We start from the raw sequence: 25667 nt of genomic DNA, 5'->3' as shown, positions 1-25667 counted from the left end.
GCAGGAGGCCCCATTAGCTAAAGTGGTGCTTCACGTTAAGAACAGTTTCAGGTTAAGAACGGACCTCCAGAATGAATTAATTACTTAACCCGAGGTACCACTGTATAGCCTGGCCCCCGACAAGGTCTGAGGGACAGTGGACCCCTGCTGACCCCTGGGCAAGATCCTCTCCCTTATTCCCCTTTCCCACCGCGTAAACACAAAAGCCGCTCTTTGCGTTGCAAATCGTTTTACTGTACCCAGGCAAGTGGCAAAATGGTGGTCAAGGGGTTCTTTCAGCCTGTGCCCCTCTGCCCCACAGGCTTGGAGGGTGTTGGAGAACTGCCCCATGGCAATTGGCGGGGAAGATCCGGCCCTCTTTGGGGGTGGGTTAACAGCTCTGATACAATGCAGAGAGGGGAGGCGTCAGTAAATGGGGCACACTTTTCCCAAAGGGACAGACTCTTTGCATCGCGTCCTGGCGAAATCTCTGCCCTTCGCTCGGCTGCCGGCACTGGCCGCTCACGAGTCCAGGAACCTGCTTCCCAAGCCGCTGCCGCCGTCTCCAGAGAGAAACCCCCAGCCCAGCCCCCGGGGTCAAACGTCCGTCATCTCGTCCTCCAGTTCTGCGTCGTCCGGCTCCCCTTCAACTTCTTCCTCCTCCTCGTCCTCCTCTTCCGACGTCACGTCCGGGTCGTTGGCTTGTGCCAGGCACTTGGGGCAGGAGCAAACGAACAGGTAGTTTTCCCTGGAAGGGGGCAGAGGAGGGGGAGAAATAGGTGGGTGGCGGTTACGATGGCGGTGATTTCAGTTTGTTATCCTCCCGACACGTGATAATAATAATAACAATAAATTTTTATTTATACACCGCCCTTCCCGGTTCAGAAAACCGGGCTCAGGGCGGCTAACAACAAATTTAAAACACTTAATTGATGCAAAAAACCCAGCATAAAATACAGTATAAAACCTGAATAACAATACAGTGGTACCTCGGTTTACATATGCTTCAGGTAACAGACTCCGCTAACCCAGAAATAGTACCTCGGGTTAAGAACTTTGCTTCAGGATGAGAACAGAAAGCGTGCTCCGGCGGCGTGGCAGCAGCAGGAGGCTCCATTAGCTAAAGTGGTGCTTCAGGTTAAGAACAGTTTCAGGTTAAGAACGGACCTCCATAACAAATTAAGTACATAACCAGAGGTACCACTGTAAACTCAGAATTCAAAATCAATTTAGGGGGGAAATCCATCCAATAAACATTAGATGATCACCAGGGCTAGCTGGCTAAATTAGTCCTGTTTGGGCCTCTTGCTCCCCCTGCCCAGGGCCTCTCCCAATATTATGTTGGCATCCGTTGGCATCAAACTTTGATGCCCAGGCTTACCGGAGGGTCTTGTTGCGGCTGTGGCGGCTTCGCTCTCGTTGGCAACAGTCTAAGTAGCTGATGCAGATCTCCTATTCGGGAATAAGGAATGGCACACATTGAAGGCAAACGTTGACCCAAACAGAGTGGCATGCCCAACATTTCTTTTTAAACCTCTGTGTATACTCCTCTACCTATTTCCTTTTCAATTTCTATCTTTAAAAAAGAACTTGCTACTTGATGTTTATCTTTGTAGGTTATTTCATCTTTTTTCTATCCAGCTTTAAATTAAAAACAAACAAACATATACTGTGTTTTTCCGTGTATAAGACTATATTTTTCCCATAGTTTAAAATTGGTGGTCATCTTATACACGGAATGATGCAATTATTTATTTCTCGATTTTGGGTTCAAAAAATAGGGGTCGTTTTATACATGGAAAAATACCGTGTTTATTTATAATAAAACATAATGAAACATAGTCACAGATACTAAATTAAATAAAAGCAGAAGGGAATATCTAGAACTGAGCGCATAGGAACAAATTCCCATACCAAGATAATTTAATATCACACGTTTCCAAGTAGCACAAACAGATTTGCGTTATGCTGTGCCTTATTGCTCCTGTACATAATAAAAAGTGCATTATAAAAATAATAATATTCTGTTTTGTTATTGTTTGGTGGTTTCTCTTTTTATTTGTGTTTTTATCTTGTGAACCGTCCTGAGGTCTTTTGATGAAGAGCGGTATGTAAATCTAGTAAATAATAATAATAATAATAATAATAATAATAATAATAATAATAATAATAATAAAAAATAAACACAATAAAGGTATTCTTTTGGATTCGATTCTTACAAATACTGTAATAGGTTAAGATCTGGTGAAGTACAATAACAACTTTGTAAAATATATAGTTTGTTTATTCCTCTCCCCTTTATTTTCCCTTCTACATGGGTTCTGTTTCTCTCTTTCTTTTTCTCTCATTTATTTACATCTCACCATGTTTAGTGCACATATAATTATGTACGTTTGAATTTTCAATGAAGATGTTAAAAAAAATAAAATTAAAAAACCGATAAAGGCATTCTCTTGCTCTCTGATTCTCAACATACTTAACCATAAGCTTCAGCAAGCATACTGTGTCCCAGATTTTCGTTAACCAATCCTAACTTTGGGACACGTCCCAGCTCAGGAGATGCCCAATTTTTTGCAACAGGGCTCAAACACTCAGGCCCCTCTCACCTCCTGGAGACTGGTCCATTTAGGAGACTGAGACACCAGCCCGCCCACCTCATTCTAGCTTAGAATCACAGAATTGTAGAGTTGGAAGGGACGCCCCCCTCCAGGGTCCTCCAGTCCAAACCTCTGCCCCGCAGGAATCTTTTGTCCATCACGGGCCTTGAACCCATGGCTGATTGCAGTGGGTTGGACTAGATGACCCTTGGGGTCCCTTATGGAACTCATTCTCTCTTTCTCTCGCTCTTACTTAACCACCAGCCCAAGGCCCATCAGCTTCCTCCTTGTCTGGTGTCCGTATAGGAGCCAGGCCCTGGGACCAGTAGGCCTTCGCAGGACTGGGGCCTTCCTAAGTTTGTTCTGAAGAGGCAAGCCGCGGCCACTCAGGTGAGGCCGATTGGTAACTCACTGCACCTGGTGGCAAGAGCTGGGAAGGGATATAAGGTCAGCATTTCCCTTCGGCTCTTTGCCACAGCAACACGTTTCCTGCCTTGCTGCGTTTGGCTTCTTACTTCCTGATCCTCAGACCCTTGACTTTGGGACTCCTCGCTTCTTGACCCTCGGACCCCTGACTTTGTGACTCCTTGCTTCTTGACCCTCGGACCCGACTTCGTGACTCCTTGCTTCCTGACCCTCGGACCCCTGACTTTGTGACTCCTTGCTTCTTGACCCTCGGACCCGACTTCGTGACTCCTTGCTTCCTGATCCTCGGACCCCTGACTTCGTGATTCCTTGCTTCCTGACCCTCGGACCCCTGGCCTCTGGACTCTCGTTCCTGCTCCCACCCTGCCATCTTGCCCCCGGTCCTGACATCCTCCGCCAGGACTTTGATTGCCCGTAGATCGGACTGTGACACTCCTCCTCCTTAAGTTTCAGCTTGCCGTTGCAGAACTCATCCGGGAAGAAGAGGAGGCTGCATGTCCTCTAGCGCCACCTAGTGTTGGTCTCCTGGACCCCTGCCCTACCGGTTTCCAAAGGGCCACCCCACAGCCTCCAGGGCTCTCACCTCTCCCGGCCCGATATCCTCCAAGGCCGTCAGGTGCAGGAGGAAATTGTTATCCGGGAACGAGGTCTCGGCATTGGGGATGCAGCTGTGGTTACCTGAGGAAGGAAGCAAGCAGAGCAGCCATGAGCTTCAAGGAACAATTTCCTGTGTGATATATATATTTTTTGAAATATGAGAGCCATCTTCTATATCTCAAGGGCTGCAACGTGGAGAATGGAGCAAGCTAGTTTTCTCCTGCTCCAGAGGGTAGGATTCGAACCCGTGGCTTCATGTTACAAGGAAGGAGATTCTGACTCAACTTCAGGATGAACTTTCTGCTGTTCAACAGGGGAATGTTCTCCCTCAGGAGGTTGCAGACTCTCCTTCCTTGGAGGTTTTTAAGCAGATGTCGGATGGCCATCTGTCATTGATGCTTCAGATGAGATTCCTGCATTGCAGGGGGTTGGACTAGATGACCCTTGGGTGCCCTTCCCACTCGATTCTATAAAGTGTTTGGGCAGATTATTCCTCCCCTGATACTTACAGCAACTCTGCAGCATGTAGAGGCCAGACCCTTCGCAATTCAGAAACTCCCCTGTCTCTAAATCAAAGAGGGAGGAAAGAAGATATGAGAGGCAATGTCCGTCTCTTAATAATCCCCCTTTCCCAAAGAAAACCCTAAATGCAGGAATCAGGCACAGTATGACCCTCACATGAGTCGTGGTATAGACTCTCCATCCTTGGAGGTTTTTAAGCAGAGGTTGGATGGCCGTCTGTCAGGGAGGCTTGAGTTGCGATTCCTGCACTGAAGGGGGTTGGACTAGATAACCCCGGGTGCCCCTTCCAACTCTAGGATTCTATCAGTATACCTGAAGGAGCATCTCCACCCCCATCGTTCTGCCCGGACGGTTCCCTCGCTGCAAAAAGCGAAGTTGCAGAGAACCAGGCAGAGGGCCTTGTCGGTGGTGGCGCCCTTCCTGTGGAACGCCCTCCCATCAGATGTCAAAGAAATTAACAACTATCCGACTTTTAGAAGACATCTGAAGGCAGCCCTGTTTAGGGAAGCTTTTAACATTTGAAGAATCATTGTATTTTAATATTCTGCTGGAAGCTGCCCAGAGTGGCTGGGGAAACCCATCCAGATGGGCAGGGTATAAATAATAAATTATTATTATTTTCATCAACTTTATTATTTTCACCCAAGGGACTCAAGGTAGTCCTCTTCCTCCCACCCATCCCTGGGCGACGTCAAGGTTCGATCCTGCTTCACCAGAGTGTTGGAGAAGATCAAGCACCCAGCCTATCAGGCAAAACAACAAATGGATCTTTGGCCTGATCCTGCAATGCCTGGTCTTCTGCTCTCCAAAGCAGAAAGGGCCTGGAGGTGAGCCATGCATGGACTCAACACAGTTCAGCATCCTTACCAGTTCCTCGGTGATGCCAGGCAGTGGCATAGCATGGGATGCCAGTGCCCGGGGCAAGACCACTATCAGATCCAGGAAGCGGGAGTGATGGTGGAGGGGGTTTATTTTATTATTTTTATTTATTTTGTGAAGTTTTTACACTGCTTGTTTGTTTTTAAACCCATGGAGCGTTTTATTTTTTTTTCTTTTGAAAATTTGCACATGCTTCCCAAATTTTGCACCCGGGACAACAGTCCCTCTGGCTCCCCTCATGCTATGCCACTGATGCCAGGCACATGACGACACCGCCACAACCAAGGGCGTTGGGCACCTCCCACCCATGAAGGCACGGCCCCCCAGTCGTTCCAAGGCCCCCAATTTCCCATTCACTGACCTCTCTCTATGTCCTTGTACAGCTGGTTTATGAAGGTGTCCAACTGCTCTCGCTCCTGGGGGGGTAACTCCAAGGCGTCACAGGCGTGGACCCACTGGCTCAAGGAGCTGGGTGGTGCCAGAGAGAGAGACAGATGGCATCAATTCCTTCCATTTATAGAGTCTTCCTCTTTGTGGGGGCTGGCAAGGAATTGCCTTCGGGGTGCCACCACCAAAAGCGCCCTCATTTCGCTGGGCCGGGGCACGCCACAAATCACACCTCCAACTCTGGGATGTCTAAAGGATTTGCGGCAATCCATAGGACGCCTCCACTGAAAACGGGGGTAGCCAACACGGTGCCCCTATCCAGACAGCTCCCATTGGTCCGGGTCAGCATGGCCAACGACCAGGGATTGTGGGAGTTGTGGTCCTAAGAGGGCACCACAATGGCAGTGCCTTAAAAGGTAGGCCAACACCGTTATACCCATTTTGCAGGCGGCGGGGAAGAGCGACTGAGGTAGAGGGCCAATGGTGTCTTCATGGTGACTTCATAGCGGCTAAAACGTGATTTCAACAGGGGAATATCCGAGCCACTGAGTTCCACTCACCCCAAGCAAGGACTGTAGCGCTAACTGGTATTTTTCATATATATGCTGCCCAGCTGACTGGGCTGCCCCAGCTCAGCCTGTGAGTCAGTCTGCTAGCCAGTCGGTGTTACTTGTCCAACGTTACGTCTCGAACGGCTGAACTTATTTAGAGCAACAGAGACATTTTGTATGTATCTGTATCTGGAGAAGCCTACAAGCTGTATCTATCTATGTCCAGAACTGTTTTGCTGAGCCTTATCTTCTGCAGCAGCAAGCTATCTGAACCTTTCTCTGCTTCCAGGTGGCGACTGGTACCAGCAGCAACTTCCACTGCACAAGAATCTCACCTGAGATTCTTATTACTACCTCAGTACTGTCTATCAGGACTGGCAGGGACTCTACAGGGTTCAGGCAAGGGGAAGGAACCAGGGACTTTCTCAATGAAAAGCAGGTGATCTGCCCTTGATCTACAGCCCTTCTGACTAGTTCCTCAGACCACAAAGTTAGGTCTGGCTTTTAGATAATTTATTACGGTCGGAGACCAGCTTATAAAACACACTCGGGCGTACATTCCCAGAAAGAAAACAAACAGCTAAAACAATGTATAACAATAAATTTAAATTTTATAAATGCGATAGGTAAAGGTAAAGGGACCCCTGACCATTAGGTCCAGTCGTGGCCGACTCTGGGGTTGCGGCACTCATCTTGCTTTACTGGCCGAGGGAGCCAGCGTACAGCTTTCGGGTCATGTGACCAGCATGACTAAGCCGCTTCTGGCGAACCAGAGCAGCACACGGAAATGCCATTTACCTTCCCGCCAGAGCGGTACCTATTTATGTACTTGCACTTTGATGTGCTTTCGAACAGCTAGGTTGGCAGGAGCAGGGACCGAGCAACGGGAGCTCACCCCGTCGCAGGGATTTGAACCGCCGACCTTCTGATCGGCAAGTCCTAGGCTCTGTGGTTTAACCCACAGCGCCACCCGCGTCCCGTGATAAGCATATAGACACTTAAAACTTTAAGATAGGCTACCGCAGAGAGATGACCCAGAGTCACCCATGAAACCGAGTTTGGGGATTTTCTTCACGAACTATTTTGAGTCGGGGGACGGTCTGCGCCTACAGATCTGTACACAGAATCTGGCGACCATCCGGGTCGTCTTATGATCTTTTCCTAACAGAAGAAGGTCAAATTTTTGTTTTTCTGGGAGGTCAGTGAGCCTCACCAGTAGGGGATCAATGGTCTCGCTACGTGCCTCTTCATAAAAGGGACATCTAAAGAACAAGTGCTCTGGGCTTCCTATCTCCCCCAATGAACAGGCGCAAAGTCTCTGAGCATATGGGACTTTTTTGAAGGATCCTTGCAGGACCGGAGAGGGCAGAGCCGAGCTTCTGGTGAGTGTAAAGGCCCTTCTTGCATTTTTGGATACGAGAAAGAAGAGATATGCTGCTGGTGCGGCTATATATCTCCCGATTTCTCCAATTTTATAGTCGGGGCACCTTGAGCAGTCCTGTTGTCTCTCGGTGTCTATGAAGTAGATGTATTCCGCTAAGTCCTAATTAACCCCCAGAGCACCCAGGGGAGTTGCAGGGAGAGGCTAAAATCCAACTGAACTTACCTGGTTCCTATCCCCTGTCCGTTGGTGCCGACGAGGGCGAACAGCGACTGGAAACCTTCCGGGGAGAACCACTGCCAGGAGAAGATAGAAAAGAGAGTTAAATGGAGGTGGTAAACAGCGTCCCTGCCCCAGATGCTGAGTCCCTCCTGGGACTAGAGGAGTAGAATAGGGGAGCCCACCATCTCTCGTTCCCACCACCCTCACAGGGACACTTGGTAGGGACATGGGACAGGGCCTTCTCAGTGGCTGCCCTCAGACAACTCCCTGCCTATTGGGGTTGAATCCTGACAAAACAGAAGTACTGTTTTTGGGGGACAGGGGGCAGACAGGTGTGCGGGACTGCCTGATCCTGAATGGGGTAACTGTGCCCCTGAAGGACCAGGTGCACAGCCTGGGGGTCATTTTGGACTTACAGCTGTCCATGGAGGCGCAGGTTAATTCTGTGTCCAGGGCAGCTGTCTCCCAGCTCCATCTGGTGCGCAGGCTGAGACCCTACCTGCCTGCAGACTGTTTTGCCAGAGTGGTGCATGCTCTAGTTATCTTTCGCTTGGACTACTGCAATGCGCTCTACATGGGGCTACCTTTGAAGGTGACCTGGAAACTGCAACTAATCCAGAATGTGGCAGCTAGACTGGTGACTGGGAGCGGCCGCCGGGACCACATAACACTGGTCCTGAGAGATCTGCATTGGCTCCCAGTACGTTTCCGAGCACAATTCAAAGTGTTGGTGCTGACCTTTAAAGCCCTAAATGGCCTCGGTCCAGTAAACCCGAAGGAGCGTCTCCACTCCATAGTTCAGCCCGGACACTGAGGTCCAGCTCCGAGGACCTTCTGGCAGTTCCCTCACTGTGAGAAGCCAAGTTACAGGGAACCAGGCAGAGGGCCTTCTCGGTGGTGGCGCCCGCCCTGTGGAACGCCCTCCCTTTAGTTGTGAAGGAAATAAGCAGCTACCTTATCTTTAAAAGACATCTGAAGACAGCCCTGTACTGGAAAGTTTTTAATGTTTGATGCTTTTAACACTCAATTGGGAGCCACCCAAAGTGGCTGGGGAAACTCAGACAGATCCAGAAAACTTCCCAAAGGGCATCTATTTCAGCCCCCGCTAAAGGAGAAACCTGGAGCCGGGAACTCCTCCCAGCTACAAAAAATTCTGGCTTTACCCTGCTGAGATGGTCGTCATAAAGGGCTTCGGTGAAAAGTACGCGCAGGACTTCCAGCTGGCCCTGGAGGGGTGGAGGAGAAGATCACAAGTCATTCAACGCTAGGAATAATGGAAACAAGTCCATGCTTGATTCTGTCCCTGCAACCTTCTCGAACCTTCTGGCTGTTTTGAACTCCCATCAACTGCCAGCCCATGAGATCCTGCCCACACTTCTCTCTGGAGTCCTAACAGAAATGTGCTTTTACTGAAATTTGAGATAAGAACAGGATCAGGCCAGGAGCTCTGCATCCTGGGACCAACCAGATAATAATAATAAAATAAAAATAAAACTTTATTTATATCCCGCCCTCCCCAGCCGATGCTGGGCTCAGAGCGGCTAACAACAGTAAAATAATACAGTATTCTAAAATCACTTCATTATAAAATCAGTTCAATGCCTGCAGGAAACCCGCAAGGGGGATTCGAACACAAGAGCCCTCTCCCCTTCCTGTGGTTTCCAGCAACTGATATTCAGAAGAATCGCTGCCTCCGACGGCCGGGGCATATAGTCATTGTGGCTAGTGGCCATGAATAGCCCTCTGTTCCTCCATGGATTTGTCCAATCCTCTTTCAAAGCCATCCAGGTTTGGTGGGCAGCCTTGCCTCTGGTGGCAGGGAGTTCCGTAGGCTAATCACATTATCAAGATAATGGAAACCACAGGTTGGTTTCTACCGACCACTGCACATGCACAGGGGAGGTAGGCGCAGGATTAAGATTACGATGCTTCCTTTGGGTCAAAGGAGACTGGGCAGAAAGAAAGAACCCCAGGGTCACAGAACCAAAGAGCTGGGACTCCCAAGGGTCATCTAGTCCAGCCCCGCCGCAAATGAACGGCTCACCAGCCCGCAGAAGACCATCCCTTCCGTTATCACAGGGTTCCCAACCTTAAATTTATCCCCCAGGAGTTTGTGGACGATCTCCTCTTCCTCGTTGGCTGTTTTGCTGCAGAACTGAGCGAAGAGTTTGATCCACCAGTCTTTGTCCTTTGCCTGCAAGGAAACAAAATAAAATATATATCGGCTTCCACTTCTCTCGATGCGGCGAGCTTCTGGGGAACAACCGAGGCAAGAAGATGTTGAAAGACCCCTCCCCCTTTGTCTAGACAAGGAGTGGGGAACCACCGTCCTTCAGGGATCTTCACCTGGCCCCCCCCGGCACGCTCCCCCGCTGCTCTCCTTGCATGCTTTGGCCAGGTTGGGATAAATAATAATAATAATAATAATAATAATAATAATAATAATAATAAAGATTATTTATATCCCGCCCTCCCCCGCCGAAGCCGGGGTCAGAGCGGCTAACAACAATAAAAGTAACACAGTTTACATAAAATCACAATCAATTAATTGAAATACATTCCAAAATCAATTCATTCTAAAATCAATTCAGAATTTAATGGCAACCATTGGGCTGGAGTTCTGTGAGGATTACCGAAGGAAGGGGTCAGACTGTGTCTTGGCCAAAGGCCTGGTGGAATGGCTCTGTCTTGCAAGCCCTGCGGAAAGATGTCAAGTCCCGCAGGGCCCTAGTCTCTTGTGATAAAGCATTCCACCAAGTCGGGGCCACAGCCAAAAAAGCCCTGGCTCTGGTTGAGGCCAGCCTAACCTCCCTGTGGCCCGGGATCTCCAATATGTTTTTATCTGAAGACCGTAAGGTCCTCCGTGGGTGGATGCATCCCCTGAACTGCAAGAATCGCAGAATCTCAGCACTGTAGACTTGGAAGAGACCCCCAGCGGTCTTCTATTCCAACCCCCTGAAACGCAGGAATGACGGCTCGTGTCTCCTGCTTGCCTGGGCGGAAGAGTGAGGGTCAATGTGTGTGCACATCTCTCTGGTGTTTGCTGGAATGCGGCCGGCCATACTAAGGCGGAAGTCACAACTCTGGCTCTGCCCACTATTGCCATGCGGCCCTCGGAAGCTCACCCAAGAGGGACTGTGGCCCTTGGGAGCCAAAAAAGCTCGCCCAGACCTAGCCTTTCTTTAAAGCCAAATAATTTTCTTATTTATATGCTGCCCAGATGACTGGGTTGCCCCAGCCACGCTGGGCAGCTTCCAACAAAATATTTAAAAATTTGTGTTGGATGGCAGGTTGAGAGGAGTTCCCTACAAGGACAGACTTTGCTGGTGTGCCCAAGACACCGATTCCATAAAACATATTTTGCTGCACTGTGCGAAAAACGAGCAAGCCAGGGCTGAACTGTTATTACCCTTGCTGGTACCTTTCCCGGGAAATTCAGAGGCTCACTATGTCAGGTTCCTATTGGAAGACCGGTCAAATGCTAGAACATTAGCAGTGGCAAAGTTTTTATCGGTGGTTGCAAGAACCAATGATCCCTATCTTTAAGTCTGAACAAAATACTTGTTTGACCTGGTGGTAGGCTGTCTGAATTGTGCATTGCTTTGTAACAATTTGTTGGGTCTCTGGACCGTAATATTGATTGATTGATTGATTGATTGATTGATATTTAAAAACACAATAGAACATCAGACCTTAAAAATTTCCTGGCACAGGGCTGCCTTCAGGTGTCTTCTAAAAGTCTGGTAGTTGTTGTTCTCTTTGACATCTGGTGGGAGGGCGTTCCACAGGATGGGTGCCACTACTGAGAAGGCCCTCTGCCTGGTTCCCTGTAACCTGGCTTCTCGCAGTGAGGGAACCGCCAGAAGGCCCTCGGCGCTGGACCTCAGCGTCCGGGTAGAACGATGGGGGTGGAGACGCTCCTTCAGGTATACTGGGCCGAGGCCGTTTAGGGCTTTAAAGGTCAGCACCAACACTTTGAATTGTGCTCAGAAATGTACTGGGAGCCAGTGTAGGTCTTTCAAGACCGGTGTTATGTGGTCCCGGCAGCCGCTCCCAGTCACCAGTCTGGCTGCCGCATTCTGGATTAGCTGTGGTTTCTGGGTCACTTTTGAAGATAGTCCCGCATAGAGCGTATTGCCGTAGTCCAAGCGGGAGATAACCAGAGCATGCACTACTCTGGTGAGACAGTCCACGGGCAGGGAGGGTCTCATCCTGCGTACCAGATGGAGCTGGTAGACAGCTGCCCTGGATACAGAATTGACCTGCGCCTCCATGGACAGCTGTGAGTCCAAAATGACTCCCAGGCTGCGCACCTGGTCCTTCAGGGGCACAGTTACCCCATTCAGGACCAGGGAATCCTCTACACCTGCCTGCCTCCTGTCCCCCCAAAACAGTCCTTTTGTCTTGTCAGGATTCAACCTCAGTCTGATAGCCGCCATCCCTCCTCCAGACACTCACACAAAGCCACAGATCTTGGGGTGCCACAAACCTGCTTGACAGTTGCAACCATTCTGGCCATGAGCATGATGCTCGAAGTCTCAGGCGGGTAATGGATGTTCCTGGAATAGAAGGAAAGGGATTTCTTATTCACATAATCACAGACGAAACAGAGGGGGGAAGCAGAGTGCTCTAGCCCTAGCAGAATCTTCCTCAAATAATAATTAACTGGAGGTATTATTATTATTATTATTATTATTATTATTATTATTATTATTATTAAATCCTAATTATTATTAGCTCCCCCCCCCCGCACTATTCAGCCAAAACCGGCTCCCACAGCATCTTGCAAATATCTGCAAAGGAAGTCCTTGCCCTTAGAATTTCCTCCTCTCTGCTTTTTTTCTGTGCATTTTCTTTTGTAATATTTTTTTAAAAAGAAAACTGCATACTGCCCTTCATCTGTAGAATTCAGAATACAAAATAATGCAAAATGCATAATAAAAACAGCACAAACCAATAAACCCCCCTCCTCCCCACCCCAAAGCAGCTTTCAGTTGCAATGGCAAAAAGCGACCGAACAAACAAACAATAGGGAATAATAATAATAATAATAATAATAATAATAATAATAATAATAGAGTTATTTAAGCTGCCTGGCCCACCTTTCAGGGGTGTTGTAGCAGCCGATTTGCTGCCTCAGCCGAGAAGGCTAGAGGCTAAGAGCACATGACCCCCAAGGTATTTTGGAGGATTCTAAAAGGCGAAGACTATATTTTGTTTTCAGATGCTGCATGTACAGTTGTGGGTTTTTCAGGAATAATAATTGTTCTTTAAATCCCCGATGCCCCATTCATCCAGGCAATAGGGGCACACCTTTCCAGTCAACCAGAAGGCTTCTAAACTGGCTAATCTAGGCAACTAAGCCCTGCAGCCTGATATTTTTTTTTAATCCCCCACTTTTATACCCCCAAGTCCTCTCTGCAGACAGAAAAAGTCTATTTCTTATTATTTATTAAATCTGCATAGATCTGCCAAGAAAAATAAAGAACTTATTTATGTATGCTACAACAGCGGCAACAGTAGTGATGTATGGAAGTGAGAGCTGGACCATCAAGAAGGCTGATCACTGAAGAATGGATGCTTTTGAATTATGGTGCTGGAGGAGACTCTGGAGAGTCCCATGGACTGCAAGAAGATCAAACCTCTCCATTCTTAAGGAAATCAGCCCTGAGTGCTCACTGGAAGGACAGATCCTGAAGCTGAGGCTCCAAGACTTTGGCCACCTCATGAGAAGAGAAGACTCCCTGGAAAAGACCCTGATGTTGGGAAAGATGGAGGGCACAAGGAGAAGGGGACGACAGAGGACGAGATGGTTGGATGGTGTCCTCGAAGCTACAAACATGAGTCTGACCAAACTGCGGCAGGCAGTGGAAGACAGGAGTGCCTGGCGTGCTCTGGTCCAGGGGGTCACGAAGAGTCGGACACGACTAAACGACTAAACAACAACAACAACAACACAACAGCGGCAAGAGTCTTGCTAGCACAAGGATGGAAGAATGAGGAAATCCCAACGAAAGAACAATGGCAAGAAAAACTGAACTATGCGGAATTGGCTAAATTGACATACAAACTGTGTGATAAGGACAATCGTGACTTCAAGGAAGAATGGGAACTTTTTTACAAATTATCTGAAAAGGCAACAAAATGATCTGGACTCCTTGGCAGGTTTTGAAGAAACATCCACAAATTTATCAGTTGAACATATGATAGACAAGGCAAGGATATGTGCAATTTTATAACATGCAGAGAACAATATGTGTAAAGAAATCAGAGAGGGGAGCTGAGGGAGGGATGGGGAGGGGAAGGGGGAAAATAATGTGATTGATTATTTGGACTGATAATTTGTTATGTTGAAATTGTTTAATAAAAATAGTTATATATAACTATATATCCGCCCTTCATCCGTACGTCTCAGGGCGGTTTGCGACATCAGAACACGAGGTTAAAAAACCCCCCTCAAAAATGAGAAATAAATACCTCCAGGCCTCCTGCAGTTTGCTGAGCGGGTGGTTGGGGTCCTGCCTGGACGGCCCCAGGCACAAAACCTGGTGATACTGTTCCCAGGCAAGCTGGCGGCACTCTGCGCTGCAATAAGCCACCTAAGGAGTAAAATTAGCAAAAAAATTTAAAAGCATCCAAATCTCTGCTGGAATTGCAAGAAAGAGGTGGGGACATTATACCATATGTGGTGGGGGGTGTAAGGTGGTAAGACAATTTTGGAACGAGATACATGAGGAGCTCAGGAGCTCTGTTTCAAAAAACAACAACCAGTGTCATACTAATTGAGTTCATTGACAAACAACATACCCAAAGACAAAAGGAATATATTTTTGTACAGTGGTGCCTCGCAAGACGAAATTAATCCGTTCCGCGAGTCTCTTCGTCTTGCGGTTTTTTTGTCTTGCGGAGCACGGCTATTAGCGGCTTAGCGGCTATTAGCGGCTATTAACGGCTTAGCGGATTTAAGAAAAAGGAAACAAACTCGCAAGAACTCGCAAGACGTTTCGTCTTGTGAAGCAAGCCCATAGGGAAATTCGTCTTGCGGAACGACTCAAAAAACCCTTTCGTCTAGCGGGTTTTTCGTCTTGCGAGGCATTCATCTTGCGGGGCACCACTGTATATAAATGCAGCAGTAAGAATACTTATGGCAAAATATTGGAAAACAGAAAAAGTACCACAAATGACACAATGGCAAGTTAACATTTGTGAGTTTGCCAAGATGGCAAAAATAAGGCATCCATCAGGGGCTGCTCCAATCAAAAATTCTACACAGAATGGGAATGAATAGGGGAATATACGAAGAAATATGGTGTTAAAGCAGAACTCTTAACAGGCAATTGTTAAGCGTGTAAGGACAAAAGAAGTAATTATAATTTATCAGTTTTCAAGTTACTCTATTTCATCAAAGCAACTAGAAAATATATATATGTTATGATGGGAAGATCTCACACAGATGAAGGGAAGCAGTGGGGAGGAGGGGAGGGTTAGGTTGAATTTGGGAAAGAAAATAATATATGGGACAGCAAAGGATATAATAGATTCTTATAGAATAGTAATATATCGTAACCAGAATAGAAGTTCAAAAGGGGAAGTGAATGTACTTTTAGTATTTTCATTATCCTAATAGTTATTATTATTTCTTATCGGTAGAAGGCAATGTTAATTTAGGCTTCTTTGTTTTGCTCTGTATAATTTTTTTTTAAGCCAAAAAAAAAAGAAAAAAAAAGAAAGGAAAATAAAATAAAGAGGAGGATATAAGAATAAGCCGCCTAAGGAGCAATAGGAGGCGAAGCACAGCTGTCATCGAAGGGGACTCCCCCCCCCCCCTTTGGCACAGCCCTTCGGCAGGCAGGGAAAGGCGACCGAGATTCCCAGGCCATGCGAGGGGACGCGATCCGCCTGCCTCCTACTTACTTGGCAAGCGGGGCAGTGTTGGTGGAGCTCCTTCCGAATGCTGCACTGCTCCGGGTGAGGAAGGGCTTGGGGTTTCCCCAGCAGCCTCTGCGCATTCTCTTCCGCCGTCTCCAGCGCTCGCAAGCAATGGTCGCAGGCTGGAGGGGAGATGGGGTGAGAAAAGAGCCATGAAGGAAAGTAAGTGCTGGGAATGTAAAACAACAGAAGGGGCATTTTTTCCTTTCCTTTTTTTTATTTATTTAAAGAATTTTTATTGCAAAGTAAATAAGGTGGATGCTCGGGTTGCAAATCAGCAGCCCCGACCCGCCTCGATCCAGCTGCCTGCAGAGATCATCTGTTAGGGCGACCAGAGCCGTCTCGGTCCCATGACCGGAGCAGAAGCAGGATTGGAATGGATCCCGCATAGCTTAAATTCGCGACCTTACAAAAATCGGCTTTTACGATATCGCTGCTGAAACACACAGTAAAACGGAGCAAAAAAAGTTTTATTGCCGATTTGCAAGCTTGAGACTGTTCATTTGCCATTTGCGGGTGTAAGCACCTGTGGAATTGTAGCAACTGAATAGCGATTTGCGATTTTAGCAACTACAGTGGTACCTCAGGTTGCATACGCTTCAGGTTACAGACTCCGCTAACCCAGAAATAGTGCTTCAGGTTAAGAACTTTGCTTCAGGATGAGAACAGAAATCGGGCTCCAGCGGCACAGCAGCAGCAGGAGGCCCCATTAGCTAAAGTGGTACCTCAGGTTAAGAACAGTTTCAGGTTAAGTACGGACCTCCAGAACAAATTAAGTACTTAACCTGAGGTACCCCTGTATATGGTAACTTTTGTGGGCTTGCAAGACCAAAGGCTTAAATTGGCGCGGAGTTACAATTCCACGAACCGCAGCGATTTTCAGCCTGTAACCCAATTTTAAGGGAGCGGCTTATATTCGGGGACTGTCTTTTTTGTCTTGAATTTTAAAGGTGTGGCTTATTGGCAGCTGCGGCTTATATTCAGGCCAATACAGTAATACCTGTATTTATACAGGTATGTACTGAGGCGGTCCATTAAAAAAAGCAAGTGTACCAAAAGGAATTATGTCGAAAAGAAGAAGAAAAAAATTGGGGGGGGGGGGTTGTGTGTGGGCCAAATTTTGTCCTTGCTCAGGGCACCAGATAACCAAAGGTATACAAGGTATGCAACACAGGATACCGAAGTCCTTACAGTATCTTAAGGTAAAAAGGTAAAGGTACCCCTGCCCGTACGGGCCAGTCTTGACAGACTCTAGGGTTGTGCGCCCATCTCACTCTATAGGCCGGGAGCCAGCGCTGTCCGCAGACACTTCTGGGTCACGTGGCCAGCATGACAAGCTGCATTTGGCGAGCCAGTGCAGCAGATGGAACGCTGTTTACCTTCCCGCTGGTAAGCGGTCCTTATTTATCTACTTGCACCCGAGGGTGCTTTCGAACTGCTAGGTTGGCAGGCGCTGGGACCGAACGACGGGAACGCACCCTGCCGCGGGGATTCAAACCGCCGACCTTTCGATCGGCAAGTCCTAGGCGCTGAGGTTTTACCCACAGAGCCACCCGCGTCCTACAGTATGGGACAATGGGACAGTATCTTAGGTTATCCTAAATTACCCCTGCATTGCAGAGGCTGGACTAGGTGAGTATCCAAGCTGCAGCTCTAAAGGACTTCTCTGCGCACACAGGAATTTCCTCTTTCTCCCCTGCCCTCTTCAGCCCCTCAGCTGCACACCCTCAGGATCTGCAGCGTAGGGACCGGTGGATCCTCTGGAGCAGATTTTGGGGGTACACAGGGGGAGGAGATGAAATGCAAGTCCCGTGGAACCCCCTTCCAGAACAGCGTGGGATATACAGTGGTACCTCGGGTTACATACGCTTCAGGTTACATACGCTTCAGGTTACAGACTCTGCTAACCCAGAAATAGTACCTCGGGTTAAGAACTTTGCTTCAGGATAAGAACAGAAATCGGGCTCCGGCGGCACAGCAGCAGCAGGAGGCCCCATTAGCTAAAGTGGTGCTTCAGGTTAAGAACAGTTTCAGGCTAAGAACGGACCTCCGGAACGAATTAAGTACTTAACCCGAGGTATCACTGTAGTCCAATTTCTAGATAACACAGAGAGATATATGCACACACCCCAATGCACACTTGTATTCAACAATGCAATGTCTTCTCCCCAAATGGACTGAGAGTGCCAGTCTGCTCACCTCTATATTTATACAGGGCATTCCAGAGGAACTGGGCAGACACCACCGGCTTCTCGACGAAAATCGTTTCCCCCTTCTTGATGTTTCTGGTGGCGAAGAGTCCTTTGCCCTTTTAACATCGACATAACAAAAGATAATACAGTCATACCTCGGGTTACAGATGCTTCGGGTTGTGTACCGCGCCGAGCCCAGAAGTACCGGAATGGTTATTTCCGGGTTTCGGCGCTTGCACATGCGCAGAAGCGCTAAATCGTGCTTTGCACATGTGCAGAAGTACCAAATTGTGACCCACGCATGCACAGACTCTTAGGTTGTGAATGTGCCTCCCGCACAGATCATGTTCACAACCCAAACATCCACTGTAGTAGTAGTAGTAGTAGTAGTAGTAGTAGTAGTAATAATAATAATAATAAGCTTGATTTGGAGACAGGAGGGCAGCGGGAAGGAGGAAGAGAAGCAAAACATGGAACCAGCGGTTGCCTGGTCGGCTGGGGCGAGCTAAGAAACAGCTCCAGGCGACCAGGTACAGACAAGGAGCTTGGATTCCTTGCTGAGGCCAGCTCCTCTTCAAAGAGGTTCAAGCACATACTCAGTTACGACATCATCTGGGTGGAGACGAATGGCCGCCCTACCGTACCCCGACGAGTCGTGAAAATAATCCGTAACACACACTGGCAGCCCAAAGATGAGAGCACACCAGGGTAAATGGGCACCTGCCCCAATTTGGTCTGATCCAGATTATCTGGGCTTCTTATTAGCGGTCTTCACCCAGTGAACGCCAGTTGTGCCCCAACAGCAGATGATAATCGTGGTAAACACAATACACATTTCTCCCTCTGGGATAGCTCAGTCTGTAGAGCATGAGACTCTTAATTTCAGGGTCATGGATTCGAATCCCACGTTGAGCAAAGATTCCTGCATTAGAGGGGGTTGGACTAGATGACCCTCGGGATCCCTTCCAACTCAACGGTTCAGTTATTCTAATGGGCTGTGTGCCCACTTGTGATTCCTTGCAAACAGCATTCAGAGGTGCACAGCCCCCACATTGCCATGGCGGCTACTGGCCTCAGTTAGCCTCTTATCTTCCATGATTTGGTCTATTCTTCTTTTAAAGACATTCAGGTTAGTCGCTACCGTAAAGGAGGCAGGCCTCTTCTCCCTGCTCACAGCAACATGGCAGAGTAGGCATAATAATAATAATAATAATAATAATAATAATAATAATAATATACCGGTAATTTATTATTTATACCTCGCCCATCTGGCTGGGTTTCTCCAGCCACTCTGGGTGGCTTCCAACAGAATATTAAAATACAATAACCTATTAAACATTAAAAGCTTCCCTCAACAGGGCTGCCTTCAGGTGTCTTCTAAAAGTCTGGTCGTTATTTTCTCTTTGACATCTGGTGGGAGGGTGTTCCACAGGGCAGGTGCCGCCACCGAGAAGGCCCTCTTCCTGGTTCCCTGTAACTTGGCTTCTCACAGGGAGGGAAATGCCAGAAGGCCCTCAGAGCTGGACCTTAGCGTCTGGGCTGAATGATGGGGGTGGAGATACTCCTTCAGGTATCCTGGGCGGAGGCTGTTTAGGGCTTTCAAGATCAGCACCAACACTCTGAATTGTACTCGGAAATGTACTGGGAGACCAGTGTTATATGTTGTATCAGCCTATGGGCCCTATGCCTTTCAGTGGCCCTGCGGGAATGGATCAAAATAATGTGGATTTGTTTCGTGCAATAAAATTGGTTTATTAAAATCCCCGTTTGGCAAAATCAAAAACATATTAGGAGGTAATCCACGAGGGGTCTCTGCAACAGAGTCCTGCAACTTGATCCGGCCACAAGGGGCCCACCTAGGCCAGCACCCTGAGCTCACAGGGGCCAACCAGTTGCTCATTGCAGAGAGCCAGCAAACAGGATTCGGGCACAAGAGCCCTCTGTCCTCCTGCGGCTTCCAGAAACCGGGATCCCATGGCCCCATCCTGGCTACCAGCCCAGCAGAGATCAATTTGCCCCGTCCGAATCAAAAGCCACAGCCTGCCCAAGGAAAAAGCCTTGCCAAAGCCCCTCCCGCCCTAGCCCAGCATCCTGTCCCCAACCAGGCGCCCACGATGCTCCCAAGAAGCAGGACCTAGCTCTCCCCGCATGCTAGCGCTCAAGCGGGGTTACTCGGGAGCAAGTCCCGCCGATTTCACTGGAGGCTCCCTCCCACCTTTGGGCAAGCTGGCACCATCGCCAGATCGGAAAGCGATCCAACGCCCCACCCCAGGATGGCAGTATCTCAGCTGATGTGGCGGCGGCCCGGGCGTGGTTGCGCGTGGGGAAACCCGGCCGGATCCAGCCCCGGGAGCCCGCATCTCTGCAGACACCCCGCCCTGCGCATCTTTGCTCCGAAGCCGGCCCCGCCGCCCGGCAGGCCGGCATCCTGACACCCCCGATCCGCGCGCAACGGAGGCCGCTTTGCGCCCTGGGCGCATTGGAGGGTTTGGTCCCTCGCAAGCGCGCACAGCAGCCAGTCGCTGCAGCCTTGCGTTTCCCCGCAGGATCTGGCAGCGGGGAGAGGGAGGGAGGAGATCGCCTTCCCTGCAGCAGAGGAGGATCCACTGGATCCGCAGCAGGAGGAGGTGCGGGGGGGGGGGAATCAGGGAGCGGCTCCCTTTTGCTCACCTTGACGTTGCTGATGAATCGCACCTCCAGGGCGCGGCGGGCTTGGCCGGCGGGGTCCATACAAAAGGAGAACGTGTCACTCATGGGAGCCGCCATCTTGGCCCAACTCTGACCCTGCCCGCCAGGAGGAGGAGGAGGAGGAGCAAGAAATGCAATTGCAATCGCGGGAGGGAGGGATCGCAGCTCGGTTTGCCCGTCGGGATTTCAGCTTTGCGTTCCCGTTGCGTCGCTGGCCGGCCTTTCCCTGCAAAGGAGCGCCAGGCGGCGCGCCCGGCGCTCCGCCCGGGTTTGGCTGGCTCCCCGCAACAACAACCCTGCGAGGTAGGGGAGGGCAAGAGGCTACTGCTGCTGCTGCCGGGCCCGAGGCCCCGCCCAGAGAAAGCTGCCTGCAAAAGTGACATGTAGGCTGTCAGAATCCACCCCGCTGCGTGGGAAGCCCTTGCAGACAACCGCAGTGCTTCATCCTTAAATGCGCAGCCCTCCATTGTCTCCCGATCCATAGCTGCTGTTGCAGGAATTTATGTATAGGTTGGGGGGGTGCCCCTCCAGCAGATATCATGCACATGCAGCCCACTACCAAAATCAGCACAATCACTTTTGTGATTTGTCCCCACAAAACACTTCATCACAGTTTCTTCCTGTCTATTCAAAGGGCCTTTGCTGCACGATACCAAATGTAAGAATTCACTGATCAATGTATCTATGTACTGGCTTACAGGGAAAACTTCAGAAATTCATATAGACATGTGAGCTCAGCTCCTCAGCAGCCCCTCTGCCTGAGGGATAATCCCTGGCATCCTGATACCTGAGGGCCAGACAGGTAGCCATTCCAGAAATAACAAACCCAGATGAAGACAAACGGGTGTGATTAACTTGGCTGGGAAACAGGGAAATGTAAATATCTTTTTTGTTACACTTGATGGGTGTTTGGTGGAGGACAAGGGGAACCAAGGGATCCAGGATGCTCAGGTTACTGCCACCAGACTTCCCCTTTCATGATGTAACCATGATGTACGGTATTAGTGATGTAGTTTGGGGGGTGTAACATGGGGATTATCAGCTAATAAAAGTTTGGGGGCTCTTTTGTTCAGGGCTTCCATCTTGTTCCACCTTGTGCCAGGTGGGAGTCCTGTCGCGACAGTCCTCAATAAAGACCAAGCCTACTGGCTGCTGTTTTGCTCTGGTATTCCTGGCTGGTGTCCTTGTTTTTTGTCCAAGGGAGCCCTCAGATTTCTCCATTAACACCGCCAACTCCTAGTGGCCGGGGTCCCTTCAGCCACCCCCCAATAAAATATTTGTCCCCCCCTTCCCAAGTTGATGGGCATTGTCATTCAAATAGTTTGCATGTGCCATGTCTTGTACTATGATGGGTGTTGCTTTCCTGCCCCCCTCAATATTTTATTCCAGTTGACACCCCCGCTGGCGAGACAGATGCCAACCAGAGTTGGAAGCAGGTGTGCCATCTGCAGGACTGGCCTCCCAATTTTATTTTATTATTTTCTGAACACTCAATGGCAAGGGGGGCGGGGAGAGAGAAACCTCCTTTGTCTCTTAACACTGTACCCATTTCCGAAGCAAATTCTGCGCCGGGGTGATGGCGTGGGATTGGCGCCTCCTTGTGGCTGGGGACGTGGAGCAGTGCATCCAGTATCCTTGTGGGGAGAGGCGGGTGGGGCTGGTGGACTGCAAGCTTAACATAGGGAGAGCCTGCAGGATCAGGCCAATGGCATCCTGTTCTCACAGTGGCCAGCCAGATGTTTGTGGGAAGCCTGCAAGCAGGATTCGACCACAAGCCATATCTCTCCCCTCCTGCGGTTTCCATTGCCGCCTCTGACGCTGGAGGCAGAGCAGAGCCATTGTGGAGGATAATCAATAATAATAAAACAGTCCACAGAATTATCCCAGTTTACCTAAAATACCATAAACGCGGGGGGGGGGGGGGGGGGGGAAGGATCAGAGCACCGTTTGAGAATGGAAGAAGCAAATGACACCACGATGTGAGCAGCTGTTGTTTATTTCTACAATCCTTTCGTTCCCTCAAGATTCTTCCCACTTTACAAATTCACAAGGGGATTAAATAAAACGAAAACGGCATTATGGTTATGCAGGCAGTACCGGCGACAAACTCGTGGGCTGCGACCCCCCAAGACCACGTCCACACACAGAGAGGCAGTTCAGGATCCGGGCAAGCAAACTTCCTCTCCGATAACGGATTCATTCCCCCTCTTAAACAAACAGCCCAAGAGAGAAGCCCAAGAGCCTGTTGTTTTGCAGAGCGCAATTGAAAAAGCATTTGATAAGGAAAGTTGGGAAGAGAGGTTTGGGATTCCTCGTTCGCACGTGCGACTCCGTTTCTCGTCCAAACCAACTGGAATCCAGTAGCATCAAATCCAGAGGAAGGAAGGAAGGAAGGAAGGAAGGAAGGAAGGAAGGAAGGAGGAAATTGCCTTGTGCGTCTGAAAACTCACCCATGGCCAACGCAAGGAGCTTGGCTCTCTTCTCCTTGCAAAAGGCTAACACTGGATGGTGCTTCTGCACCAGAGCTCGGCTGGTGCCCCCCAGACAGGGGATGTCCAAAACTGACCCCCCCAACCCCTCTCCTTCAGCCAAGAGGGAGCTGCAAGGTGGGGGGCCGGGCGAAGAAGGGGGGGAGCTCCCTACTTCTTTCCAAGCTGAGCTTTGGCGAGGTTGATCTTGGCAACGACAGAGGCGTCTGCAGCCGCCGTGCACTTCGAGAGGATGAGGTTCATCTCTGCCTCGTTCTTCCGTTCGATGGCGGCGTCGGAAGCCTGGCTCAAGTCCCTGCCATGAAAAATGGGTGGAGAATAAGTAAACAAACAAACCAACCAACAAGGAGAGGGCAGGGCGGAAATGCCTGGTAAAACGAACGGCATCGTACGTTTTAAAATTCATTTGCTTAGTTATTTATTTCAGCAGGGTTCATGGCCTGCGCTCTTTCCAAGAAAAACCCTCCATCAAGCTGCTGAGAAAATCCACATTAAAAAGGCAGGCACTAAAATCCTAATTTAAACCAGAGGTCCCCAAATGGAAGACTTTGTACCCTGGGAGGGGATGGCCTGGGCTGCTCGCTCAGAAGCAAGGGTGTGGTGGCAAAGGGGTACTGTGGGTGTAAATGACTATCAGACTTTGGAAAGCTGCTATCGCTGGCTCAAGTTCATCCATTTTGTTGACTTGACTAAACTTAACAGTTTCAGTCGGATCCAGATGAGCGTGCGGTTAAATTGTTACTGTGTAGAATTTTATTATCTTCCTTATGGGGCCGCGCAAACTACTCTTCTGAATAATGATTTTTATAGGGTAGAGGGCACTGGGGGAGGCATATAACACTGGTCCTAAAGGATCTACACTGGCTCCCAGTATGTTTCCAAGCACAATTCTGAGTGTTGGTGCTGACCTTTAAAACCCTAAATGGCTCTGGCTCTGTAGACCTGAAGGAGCGTCTCCACCTCCATCGTACAGCCCGGATGCTGAGGTCCAGCTCTGAGGGCCTTCTGGTGGTTCCCTCACTGCTAGAAGCCAAGTTACAGGGATCCAGGCAGAGGGCCTTCTCGGTAGTGGCACCCACCCTGTGGAACGCCCTCCCACCAGATGTCAAAGAGAAAAACAACTACCAGACTTTTAGAAGACATCTGAAGGCAGCCCTGTTTAGGGAAGCTTTTAATGTTTAATAGGTTATTGTATTTTAGTGTTCTGTTGGCAGCTGCCCAGAGTGGCTGGGGAAACCCAGTCAGATGGGCGGGGTATACCGTATTTTTTGCTCTATAGGACACACTTTTTCCCTCCTAAAAAGCAAGGGAAAATGTGTGCGCGTCTTATGGAGCGAATGCAGGGGGGTGGCAGGCGGGAAAAGCCCCCAAGAGACGCACACAAGCTCCGTGCGGCTCTTGCGGACTTTTCCCCACCTCCTAGAAAAGCCCACAGGAGCCACGCACCCTTTACAGAGCGTGCGGCTTCTGCGGGAGGTGGGGGAATTTCCCCACCTCCCGCAAAAGCCGTGTGCTCTTTAAAGGGTGTGCGGCTTTTGCTGGCTTTTCTACGAGGTGGGAGAATTCCCCCACCTGGTAGAAAAGCCTGCAGGAGCCGCGCACCCTTTAAAGAGTGCGCCGCTCTTGGGGGCTTTTCCCCGAGGAGGGAGAAGGGACTGACTGGCCATGTCAGTCCCTTCTCTCTCCTCGTAGGAAATCCCACAGGAGCCGTGCGCTCCTTAAAGGGTACACGGCTCCTGCGGGCTTTTGCGGGAGATGGGTGAATTCCCCCACCTCCCGCAAAAGCAGGGAAAAAGTCTGGGAGAAGCGCACAAGCTTTGCGCTTCTGTCCGCTTCTCCTCAAACTGTGGGCTTTTGCAGCCGGTGCTGCCACAGCTGGGGGGTGGGGGAATCGTATTTTCCTCCCTTGATTTCCCCCTCTGAAAACTAGGCGCGCCCTATGGTCAGGTGCGCCCTATGGAGCAAAAAATATGGTAAATAAATTATCATCATCATCATGATCGCCCTCCTCTCTGCCTCCAGCCCAAAAGGTGCCCAGAACAAGTGAGCCAAGCCCACTCCTATGGGGCAGAGACATTCCCCGCCAGACCAGATACGTACCCTACCAGAAGGAAGGCTTTCACCCTCTGCTCTGGGGCAACGCGGGGGGCGTACTTCTTCGCTTCGTGACGGTTGTGGTGCTTCATGCTGATCTCGACAAAAGGCTGCCCAAAATTAATAATAATAAAAATCCCACACTGTCAACACAATGCAAGTGTCCCAAAGCGAGCACCATAAATGCAGGGAACCCGAGGGCCACGCTCCTTTTCTAGGCAGCCTTTGGAGGGCTGTGTGCCCTCTGTATCCATCCTTAAGGTGCAGCTGTAAGAGGCTCGTTCGTAATTCTATTTTTGAAGTGGTTCTGGTTCTGGTTCTTGTTCTTGTTTGGCTGCATTGTTTTATCCTTTCTTTACACATTCTGGGTTCACAGAATCATACAGTTGGCAGGGACCCCGTGTGTTTGTTGTAGTGATCAGATGGGATTACTAGGAGGAATTATAAAATATGCATCAAGCCATTGTGTCCGCTCTGAAAGCATGGCGTTGACTGGGTTCGATTCTTTGTCAATAATTTCTGATCAAATCCCACAAGCCTCTCCATCTCTGATTTCTCTACACCTGACAGGCACGTACAAGCATTCTGAAACACAGGCCACTTGCTTCATCAGGCATCCTCAGTACATAAAGATAGTAGGTTACTTAGATGTACCCTTCCTTGGTTTTGTTAATCTTAGGGGTTGGAAATAGTTTTCACCTGAAGGTGATAAAGATACCTATCTCCTTGCGATC

General features: G+C 49.3%; 2 protein-coding genes across 2 annotated transcripts in view; both read right to left on the bottom strand.

Annotated features, from left to right (window-relative positions):
• Nucleotides 1–212: 212 nt before the first annotated feature.
• SMYD5 (SMYD family member 5) lies at nucleotides 213–20659 on the bottom strand. Its single transcript, XM_028744328.2, has 13 exons — nucleotides 20333–20659; nucleotides 17670–17778; nucleotides 15456–15592; nucleotides 14019–14140; nucleotides 12031–12100; nucleotides 9631–9735; nucleotides 8705–8767; nucleotides 7545–7615; nucleotides 5362–5468; nucleotides 4109–4165; nucleotides 3586–3680; nucleotides 1361–1431; nucleotides 213–727 (listed from the first exon to the last, which is right to left on the bottom strand). The coding sequence occupies exons 1-13, from the start codon at nucleotides 20426–20428 to the stop codon at nucleotides 577–579; spliced, it is 1254 nt and encodes a 417-aa protein (XP_028600161.2). The 5' UTR covers nucleotides 20429–20659; the 3' UTR covers nucleotides 213–576.
• Nucleotides 20660–22328: 1669 nt separating this feature from the next.
• The window catches only part of VPS16 (VPS16 core subunit of CORVET and HOPS complexes), a 43532-nt gene continuing 40193 nt past the window's right edge, over nucleotides 22329–25667 (bottom strand). Inside the window, exons 23-24 of the mRNA XM_028744331.2 lie at nucleotides 24940–25043; nucleotides 22329–23134 (exon numbers count right to left, since the gene is read on the bottom strand). Of these exons, the coding sequence (XP_028600164.2) occupies nucleotides 22990–23134; nucleotides 24940–25043 (249 nt within the window). The 3' untranslated portion in view covers nucleotides 22329–22989. The remainder of the gene's footprint in view (nucleotides 23135–24939; nucleotides 25044–25667) is intronic.

The sequence above is a fragment of the Podarcis muralis genome, chromosome 9 (genome assembly GCF_964188315.1).
Source record: "Podarcis muralis chromosome 9, rPodMur119.hap1.1, whole genome shotgun sequence".
Classification (NCBI taxonomy): Eukaryota; Metazoa; Chordata; class Lepidosauria; order Squamata; family Lacertidae; genus Podarcis; species Podarcis muralis.
This window is presented reverse-complemented; position numbering and strand designations above follow the sequence as displayed.